General features: G+C 36.7%; 1 protein-coding gene across 2 annotated transcripts; it reads right to left on the bottom strand.

Moving 5' to 3' along the window:
- Nucleotides 1-228: 228 nt before the first annotated feature.
- On the bottom strand, nucleotides 229-10833 carry rcc1l (RCC1 like). Of its 2 annotated transcripts, XM_058775433.1 has the most exons (12): nucleotides 10290-10742; nucleotides 9620-9916; nucleotides 8932-9061; nucleotides 8408-8536; nucleotides 8153-8219; nucleotides 7694-7745; nucleotides 4846-4930; nucleotides 4461-4642; nucleotides 4244-4331; nucleotides 1408-1581; nucleotides 1081-1166; nucleotides 229-771 (listed from the first exon to the last, which is right to left on the bottom strand). In XM_058775433.1, the coding sequence occupies exons 2-12, from the start codon at nucleotides 9902-9904 to the stop codon at nucleotides 694-696; spliced, it is 1356 nt and encodes a 451-aa protein (XP_058631416.1). In that variant the 5' UTR covers nucleotides 9905-9916; nucleotides 10290-10742; the 3' UTR covers nucleotides 229-693. The 2 variants fall into 2 exon arrangements, with proteins under 2 accessions (XP_058631416.1, XP_058631417.1); XM_058775434.1 differs by lacking the exons at nucleotides 229-771; nucleotides 1081-1166 and having other exon boundaries at nucleotides 1490-1618; nucleotides 10290-10833.
- Between the last annotated feature and the right edge of the window lie 44 nt (nucleotides 10834-10877).

Here is a 10877-nt window from a genome sequence, read left to right as displayed (position 1 = left end):
GATTTTTGGCATAAAAAGAAAAATCGATCATTTTGACAATGTATTGTTGGCTATTGCTACAAATATACCCGTGCAACTTAAGACTGGTTTTGTGGTCCAGGGTCAAATATAGGTTGTTTGTTAATCAGTAAATCACAAATGCAGGGACAGATAATTCATTACTCCAAAAGTTGTAATAGTTTTAAAAAGATGGGTAGTGCTTTGGCAAAAACCTCTGCTACAGCACAGTAAAGCCAGATGCATTTTAATTTAAATATACTTTTCATGTAGCTGTACAGTTTTCAGATCCAAGTTGACAATTCAGTGTGATTTTTAACAAGAAAAGCAGATATTGAAACAGCACAGATAATGTCTCTGTGAACACACAGTGTCTACCTCAGGTGATGACAATATATAATTTAGAGCAAACTTCCAAAATGTCCAAGTAGCCAACATAAGACTCATTAAGAGGTCTTGAGTTATTTAGCAGTTAGACTCGTGTCTATTTTTGAGATCAGCACCGTCAACAGCAGCGAAGGTGTCGCATTTCCTTGTCACCTTAAGTACAGCCTTGGCTTGATGCAGAGTGACATGAGGACTCCTTAGTGAGGGCCTGTAACAAGTCCAAAGGTTCTGGAGAAATAATGAAACGTGGCATTCTGATTGTGTTCGCTGAAGTGCCTGATATAATAGTACGAATTTGCCTTGACAGTCTCATATGATTGATCTGACCAGCGCCACCATGTGGTCGACACCACAGGCAACATCCGTCACGTGGCCTGGCACTGTCACCTAAAACAAATGACGAGCATTAGCATAAAGAAAACATATGTCTACTGCATATAGTTCTGTTAATTTACGACAATTAAAGTATATATTTAGTCTATTCAATGTTTTCACTTAATGCAACAAGTTGAAATTGTTCATTGGGAACTTTTCTAAGAAAATGTTGATCTTTGTGATTCATTAGAATAATTAAACAGCGCTTGTCATTATTTTGGTTAAAAAAAAACAATAAAAAAAAAAAACAATTGGCAGCCCAAGCTCTGCAATCTACACTGTCAAGTTAAAAGAAAGAATGCAATGTTTTTGGTTTCTTACCCTCCATGGAAAATACTGGTCATCATGTTTTCCAATGCCAAGACATCCTCTCACATTCTTACCCCAAACAAACAGCTCACCTCGATCTGAAAGCAATATTCATGTAGCAAATAACTCAGCCTTCTATTTACATGGATGTTAGCCAGGAAACAGACTGGAGTTAATACCACCATGGTTATGCAAGCACTTATAGCAGGTGTTTTCAGGAGAAAGAACATTAACAGTATCCTGCATAAGAGCACATTTAAAATCTCTGAAATATCTTCAGCAGAATCTCATAATCATTTAATATCAATGCAAAATAATAACGTTTTGACTGTAGATTACCTGTGATGGCTGCAAAGTGATTGAGTCCACAGCGGATGGACGAGACTTTCACTGTAGGGTTGAACTCTGACCTCCCAAAAAAGGTGGTTGGCACTCTTTCCGGGATAGCAGACTCGGAAAGTTTCGGGCCTTTTCCCAGGATTCCAAAACCCCAAACAAACACCTCTCCTTCCTCTACAGATATTGAGTTATTTAATTTGTTACATAAGCACTGCAAAGAAAAGATCATTCAAAGCAACAATTTATGTTTTTAAACCGTTGTATAGCTGGTTCAACAATTGTGCATTCAAATATTAAAATCCATTGAGCATTTTAAATTATGATAATGACAAACCATGTAACCACTTTGTCTATAAAATATTCATTCACCACACACACACATATGTGTGTATATATATATATATATATATATATATATATACACCATGGAACCTCTTTGTCCCTAAAATATGCATAAAATTCATATACAGTGGGGCAAAAAAGTATTTAGTCAGCCACCAATTGTGCAAGTTCTCCCACTTAAAAAGATGAGAGAGGCCTGTAATTTTCATCATAGGTATACCTCAACTATGAGAGACAAAATGAGAAAAAAAAATCCAGAAAATCACATTGTAGGATTTTTAAAGAATTTATTTGCAAATTATGGTGGAAAATAAGTATTTGGTCAATAACATAATTTCATCTCAATACTTTGTTATATACCCTTTGTTGGCAATGACAGAGGTCAAACGTTTTCTGTAAGTCTTCACAAGGTTTTCACACACTGTTGCTGGTATTTTGGCCCATTCCTCCATGCAGATCTCCTCTAGAGCAGTAATGTTTTGGGGCTGTCACTGGGCAACACGGACTCCAAAGATTTTCGATGGGGTTGAGATCTGGAGACTGGCTAGGCCACTCCAGGACCTTGAAATGCTTCTTACGAAGCCACTCCTTCGTTGCCAGGCGGTGTGTTTGGGATCATTGTCATGCTGAAAGACCCAGCCACGTTTCATCTTCAATGCCCTTGCTGATGGAAGGAGGTTTTCACTCAAAATCTGACGATACATGGCCCCATTCATTCTTTCGTTTACACGGATCAGTCGTCCTGGTCCCTTTGCAGAAAAACAGCCCCAAAGCATGATGTTTCCACCCCCATGCTTCACAGTAGGTATGGTGTTCTTTGGATGCAACTCAGCATTCTTTCTCCTCCAAACATGACAAGTTGAGTTTTTACCAAAAAGTTCTATTTTGGTTTCATCTGACCATATGACATTCTCCCAATCCTCTTCTGGATCATCCAAATGCTCTCTAGCAAACTTCAGACGGGCCGGACATGTACGGGCTTAAGCAGGGGGACACGTCTGGCGCTGCAGGATTTGAGGCCTTTGTTACTTTGGTCCCAGCTCTCTGCAGGTCATTCACTAGATCCCCCCGTGTGGTTCTGGGATTTTTGCTCACAGTTCTTGTGATCATTTTGACCCCACGGGCTGAGATCTTGCGTGGAGCCCCAGATCGAGGGAGATTATCAGTGGTCTTGTATGTCTTCCATTTTCTAATAATTGCTCCCACAGTTGATTTCTTCACACCAAGCTGCTTACCTATTGCAGATTCAGTCTTCCCAGCCTGGTGCAGGTCTACAATTTTGTTTCTGGTGTCCTTTGACAGCTCTTTGGTCTTGGCCATGGTGGAGTTTGGAGTTGGACTGTTTGAGGTTGTGGACAGGTGTCTTTTATACTGATAACGAGTTCAAACAGATGCCATTAATACAGGTAACGAGTGGAGGACAGAGGAGCCTCTTAAAGAAGTTGTTACAGGTCTGTGAGAGCCAGAAATCTTGCTTGTTTGTAGGTGACCAAATACTTATTTTACCGAGGAATTTACCTATTAATTCTTTAAAAATCCTACAATGTGATTTTCAGGATTTTTTTTTTTCCTCATTTTGTCTCTCATAGTTGAGGTATACCTATGATGAAAATTACAGGCCTCTCTCATCTTTTTAAGTGGGAGAACTTGCACAATTGGTGGCTGACTAAATACTTTTTTGCCCCACTGCATATATATATATATATATATATACGTGTGTGTGTTGGTAAAGCACAAAAGTACTATGATTGTTTATGGTATCAGGTATTAATACCAGGTTTGGAAGAAAATATTTCAAAGTATTTGAATATATTACTTCGTGTTACTGTATATTAATAAAAAATATTTGTTTACATTATTTCTATAAAGTAAACGAAACTTAAAAATGAAAAGCTAAAATAAACCCATGTTTGTTTATACCCTTAAATATATACTTAAAGCATCCCCTGAGTTTTTTTTTTTTTTTTAATAATTTACATTTACATTTATTCATTTAGCAGGCACTTTTATCCAAAGCAACTTACAATTGAGGAATACAACACATTTGTATGTTCAGAGTTCTCTTTACTAACTGCTACCATGACATGCCAGACAACACAGAATATTTCAGCTTTTTTATTAAGTGTTTGTTTTTAAAATGACTTAATACATTTAATACAACTTACAAAGCCCAGTTTGGAAAACACTGATTTAGGATAAGAATCTATAAGGCGGCAAAACCTAGCATATTAAATTGTATAGCATCAGGGTTATTATTGTTAACTACAACCAGAACAAAACATTTTCATCACTTGAAATCAAATAAAATATTAATGTTAATATTATTTTTGTTTAGTTTAAGTACTCACCATAAAATATTTTATCGTGCCATTTACCATATTCATGTACTATTTACATTGTACTTCAGAGAGCACCATAATACTTGTGGTCATTTTTTAAGTGCACTGAATTGTTCCAGCAAACTCTAGGGTCGATTGCCTGAGTGTAATCTTACCGTTCAGTACAGCCACCTGTGTTCCTCCGCATGCCGCCTGTCTGACTCGACCCACACCCCTCAGGGCCAGCAGCCGTGGAGAGCTAATCTGAAATCAGACTTTACAAGTGAGCTGCTCAGCCTGGTCTTTTTTTAATCCATATATAACTCCGTAGAAGTGTTTCTTCTATGACAGTGAACAATCACAGGTATTTTGTTTGCCAGTTATGCTCTTTACCTGTGTGGCCTCCGTGACAGAGGCCAGCTGCAGGTACTCCGAGTTTCCCCAACCAAAAACCTGGCCATCTGTGGACACAGCCAAACTACAGTCTCCATATGTGGCCACCTGCTGAACTTTGACCCCAGCCAGATCTCCTCCGATGGGTACTGGACAGGAGGCCTTGGTGTGATGGCCCAGACCTTAAAATACATACCAGAGACATTAATCCTGAGGGAAGGGTCACATGGTCTGATGTGTACAAGTATGAGCCGTGAGTCACCGAATGTTGTCTGGATACATTTTTTGGAAAATGCCTAGAGGTAGGTTTCATAATGGAGTGGAACAAAAGGAGGGACTGAAAGAAAAGAGACAAAGATAATGACAGACGGATGGTGAAACAAACCTGTTTGTCCATCTGCACCCCACCCACAGGCATACACCGAGCCACTGTCTGTTAGAAACAGACTGTGATCCTGCCCACAAGCCACCTACAGGACGAGAGGAGCAGGACAGATGGAGTGAGACTCACAAAGAAGGTCCAGGTGATAGTTCAGCCCAAATTCCAAAAAGAAAATAACAATAAATCCTATTTTGCATAAATTGACTTTTCAATTGTAACAATTTTCATGGTAATTATTTAAAGTAATTAAATGCATATAAACCCAAGTTCTTATTATCCTTATCCTAGGAAATAAATGTCATCCTGTTCATTTTCTGAAAAACATAATTAAAAAAATATTAATAAAATAAATGTAATACAAAAATTCCAAAATGTTTTGGTTTTTTGGAAAATGTACTTTACAATTTTAATACAGTTTAATTTTTTACATTACAATAATGATAATTTCAATTTTTTTCATGTTCCAGTAGGAATCACAGAGCACAGGGATCTTAATGGTCCTTAAATCTACGGTGGCCAAGAGAGCGCAACACGCTGCAACTTCAGAAGACACATGCAAATAGAAAAAGCACCAGCAAATCTAGAAAACATCTTCATCAGTTTGACAGCAGGTGCTGCAAATGCTCACAACACAACCAAATAAAGAATTTTATTTGCAGCGCAAAAGTTGTGAGTATTTGCAGCGTGTGTGTTGTCAAATTGATGAAGTTGTTTTCTTAATTTGCAGGTGTTTTTTCTGTTTGCAGTGCGTTGAGCGCTCTCGGCCACCGTATAAATCAGTTTTTATGATCTTTATGTAAAGTTAATGTTAATGTTAATGTACAACTTTATTGTCCACCTGAGTGGAAAATTGTCTTTGGCTCACCAACACAACAAAATTAATAACAACATACAAATAAAATCACAATAACTAGTCACGTTACAAACACAACACAAAGAAAAAATGGATACAATTCAAGCCTTAAACACTGATTAATTAAAAAGTTGCTGAATTAATAATTCTAAATGCATTGGGGATAAAGGACCTCTTATACACATTTTTATTTGCTAGGGGAACTCTATAACGTCTACCTGACTGCAAGAGCTCAAACTGGCTAAAAAGAGGATGAGAGCCATCTGCAAGAATAACTCTCGCCGCCGCCTTTGTCCTTTCTACGTAAAGTTGTGTTAATTGATTCTGAGGCCTGCCAATTATTTTATTTGCCAAGGATACAATTCTGGAAAGTTTGTTCTTGAGTCTGCAATTTAGATGCTCATACCAGACAGAAAGATGAAACGTTAAAACACTTTCAACAATAGATATATACACAAGTTCCAAAATGTGCTTACTAACACCAAGACCACTAAGCTGTCTGAGAAGAAAGAGTCGCTGAGAGCATCTTTTAAAAATATACTCTGAATTATCAGCAAAACTCAACTGAGAATCCAAAATTGATCCGAGATACTTAGTGTTCCACAATTTCAACTTGTTGACTCTCAAGTGAAATCGGCTCACATATCACATCTCGTTTTGTACACATAATTAATTCTTTAGTCTTGGCAACATTAATTTCTAATTGGCTAGAGCAACACCAAGTTTCAAGAGCCTTAATGTGGGTCAGGTAGGCCAGATCATATGTATGATTTGTTTTGTCCAACAGGCCAACCAGGGCCATATCATCAGCATATTTAAATAGTCTGAAATTTTCCTCATTAATTGTAAATTCATTAGTAAAAATAGAAAACAGCACAGGGGAAAGAACACAACCTTGTGGGCAACCATTACTCACAGTGAGCACATCAGACATCACCCCTCTAACACAGACTCTTTGTGGACGACAAGAGAGAAAATTTCTAATCCAGAGGACGAGCCCTTGTTTAATATTAAGATCCACTAACCTTTTTAAAAGAAGATGTGTCTTCATTGAATTAAAAGCTGAACTAAAATCCTAGCATATCCTTTAGGATTTGTAAGATGTTTAGTAACTGTATTAACAAGAGTCAGTACAGCATCATCTGTGCCTCTATTTCTCTTATATGCAAACTGAAGTGGATCTTGCTTAGAGGCCACACATGAAGTTAGATAATTAGCTAAAACTCGCTCCATAGTTTTGCATAATATAGAAGTTATTGCAATAGGTCGATAATCATGTGGCATACTTGCACCTGGTTTTTTAGCCACAGGTTGAATCACTGAGTATTTCCATAGTTTTGGCACTGCACTTTTGTCCAAGAGAAATTGAAATAGCCTTGTAAAAACTCCCTTTAATTGAGGAGCACAGTCTTTAAGATTTTAACAAAAACTGCCATTCAAAGGTTTGGGGTTAGTAAGATTTTTTAAGTTTTTGAAAGAAGTGCCTTATGTTCACAAACTCTACATTTATTTCATCACAAATACCAAACAATTGTGAAATATCACATTATAAATGAAATGGCTGTTTTGTAATTTAATAATATATTTTACATTTTCATTTCTTCTGTGATGGCAAAGCTGAGGTTTTAGCAGCTATTACATTCAGTCTTCAGAAATCATTCTAATATGCTGATTTGCAGCTCAAGAAAAATTTCTTATCATTTAGTGGAAAAATGCTGCTTAATTATGTTTGAATGCAACCCCGCATTTTTTAAAAAGGTAATTAAAGATTTTTTTCTTTTGATTTTGGGTTGAATAGGACTTCAGAGATTCAACTTTATACCTGTGAATCTCCATCAAAAGAATGAGAGTAGAAATATCAATTAGATTAAAGTAGATTAATTGGAATTATTATAACTACTAAGAATGTCTGTAAACACTATTTTTAAATGCTGATATTGTTGCATTTACCGTCAACTATGAATTAATCAATGTTAAAGTACCAATGTTGTCACATACCTGGGTGACTCGACTGTCAAAGCCCTCAATCTTGTGAACAACATGACTGCCACTGCAGGAAACAGAAGAAAAGGATTACCATTCTCAAATAAAATTTCAATAAAAGCAGCTTAAGCTTTATGCCCAGAAAGATTATTAGCAAATTAACCCAGAGTACGTACATATGCTCTTCTTGGATAAAATGGTTAGTTTTTGAGTTGATAGTATTGCCTCTAATGTTACTGCTCAAATCAAAAACCCACAAAAACTTTAAAAGGACAATGATGAGCATTTCCCCGTCATGCTGAATAATCATTTCACTCCAAGCAACTCATGAAATAAAACAGACATAAACAGCAGTTAAAATACAAAGCTAATGGGATACAGGGAAAGAAATTATTTTGGTTTAGCCACCACAACATAATGTGAAATAGAGTCCTTTGGTGAAAAATACTGGACTACTACTGCTGAAGGACAAACCTGTACACTTCATCCTCCACAATCCTCCTCCCACACTGCCCATAAGCATTATGACCCATGCTGAAAACTAATGAGAGAGAAAGAGAGACATGAAGGACTCATCACACTAGAACTCAATGATTTCATTTTATTGGAAATGTATTTACTTTAGATAGAATCTGAGCACCTATAAATACAACTTTAATTCAACAGAAAGGTGCTCTATAATAACAATAAAGCTCAGAAATGTTATACGACAAAGCAGTGTTTGCTGACCTCCCTCAGAGTCTGTGAGCACTAGTGAGTGAGCACGTCCACATGAGACCTGCAGCACTCGTGTCTCCTGAGGGTTCACCAGCGGAAGAGACACTGGACACGGTTCCAGGACATAGTCGTAACTCTTATCTGCAAAAACAAGACAAAGCAGCTGATTTAGGAATGTGCTTGAGGAAAAGGTTGTCTGTTGATAGTTGTAATGGTTCCAGTAGATTCGGTTGGCAGTTCATTCCTTTAAAGAGGAACTGAGTTGATCATCAACGGCCACTACATGGATCTTCCCATGTCATGTTCAATAGGAAGTGCTGAAGAACACTTTCACATTAGCTACCATCAGAGAAGAACAGAGATGAAAAATTTTACTGTAACAACCCTACTTCCCCAACAAAAAAGTCTCACGAAACTACAAGTACCTTGGAGTACCACGCAATTAATGTGATGATAATTTCAAACCACTGTTGGAAATGGTTTACCAAGAGCATGAGTTACTGACAGGTGTGCAATGGTATTTTGGGGTTTCTTACGTCGGTCATGTTGAGTACGTTGAAAACCCAGCTGGGAGTCTTTGTTAAGGCCCATGCCCCACAATTTGGTCAGATCTCTGCTATTAGACGCCAATAAGGTGAAGCCATATCCACAGGCTGCTGAGGAAATCTACCAAAAAAAAACAAGCATATCATATACTACCGTTCAAAAAAATTTCTTTTTTTTTTTTTTTTCATTTTTATTCAGCCAGACACATTATATTGATCAAAACTGACGGTAAAAACATTTCAAAAGATTTCGAAGAATTGCTGTCCTTTTGAACTTTCTATTCATTAAAGAATTCTATAAAACTCATCACAGTTTCCACAAACATATTAAGCAATACCTTGATAATAATGTTTTTTAAAAAACAAATCTCGGCATATTAGATTAATTGTGACACTCAAGACTGGAGTAATGGCTGCTGAAAATTCGGTTTTGCCGTCACAGGAATATATTACACTTTAAAATATATTAAAATAGAAAACTGTTATTTTAAATTGTAATAATATTTCATAATAATGCTGTTTTTATTGTATTTTTAACAAAAACAAAAAAAAGTAGATGTATAAGACTTCTTCAAAACATTAAATAAATATTAACAACCCTAAACTTTTGAACAGCAGTGTTCAAAATATTTCTCACATTTTTGGGTACTTTTTTGTTTAAGTTAGGGTAGAACATCACCTTCTGTTCAGTATCCAGGCGGTAAGGTGTGAGCTGGTACTTCCTGGGCTTTTTTCTGCCACTGTCCGGCACTACAAAGCTAGGGATCCCTAAAGCTCCAGTGTAGCTGAAGCCCCACACAAACACCTTCCCTTGGGGCTTCCTGTGTTGCCCCACATACTGAAACACGGGGGTGTCATCTTGCTGCTCCCGCTTTCTTGGGGTGCCAACTGGTCGAGTGGCATACGCACGGAGACCCAGATGAAAACCAAGACGGCCACAGGAGCGAAGGCTGACTAAAGCCATTATGACAGTCACCTGCATAAAACACAAAATTACAACATAAACTCAGATATACTTTATACCAATACTGAACATTAGTGAAATTAAGAGGATTATTCAACACTAACATAAAATACCATGGTATACGAATGTTTTTTAATTTATTTTTTAGTTAAGTAGCATTCATCATTCTATATCTGGTATTCTACCTTGGAGCAGCATGTACAAACCATAAATATGGTAATCACATTTACAAAGTAATATTAACATGATTTTGGTCACAGATACCATGGTGCACCTTGTAAACACCATAGTACATGAATATGAAATATATAAAGTACATTGTATTGCTATATAATACCAGAGCATTCTGTACTCTATTTTGTTTGGAGGTGAACTCAATACTCACGCTCAATGATCGAAAAATCCTCTATAATTTATTTCACACACCGCTTCAAATACTTCCTATCACATAATATGATTCACACATGAGCATATCTGCGACTCTGCAAACTGGCTTGGCGGCTGAAATTAAACATACACAGTAATATAATGTGAAATTCGTCTTCTGTGTTTTATGCTGCTCTGACATGTTTTCTATGGAGGCAGCCATGACAGCTCACCGTAGGAACTGTGACGCACGACGTATACACAAACTACTTCCAAAGAGGCTGGCTTTTTATTTATTTAATTTTTATTTTTCACTCTGTAGTTTTTCTTATTTATTCATTGTTATATTTCATACCAATCAATATTATTATTGTTTTTTTTTTCTCTCTCTCTCTTTTCTTAATTCTCCTTTGTATGTGTTCTGGTGCCATTGATACATTGTTGATATATTTTGTATATTGTGTACAAAGTGTTATGCCTTTAATGTCACCTCTGTTATGTTTATAAGCATAATAAAATGTTAATAATAAATTTTAAAAAAAGAGTATTGGCTGGCTCTTTGCTACTAGTTCTTCTTCTTCTTCTTCTTCTTTTGGTTTTAACGGCA

Source organism: Onychostoma macrolepis, chromosome 05 (genome assembly GCF_012432095.1).
Source record: "Onychostoma macrolepis isolate SWU-2019 chromosome 05, ASM1243209v1, whole genome shotgun sequence".
Taxonomy (NCBI): domain Eukaryota; kingdom Metazoa; phylum Chordata; class Actinopteri; order Cypriniformes; family Cyprinidae; genus Onychostoma; species Onychostoma macrolepis.
This window is presented reverse-complemented; position numbering and strand designations above follow the sequence as displayed.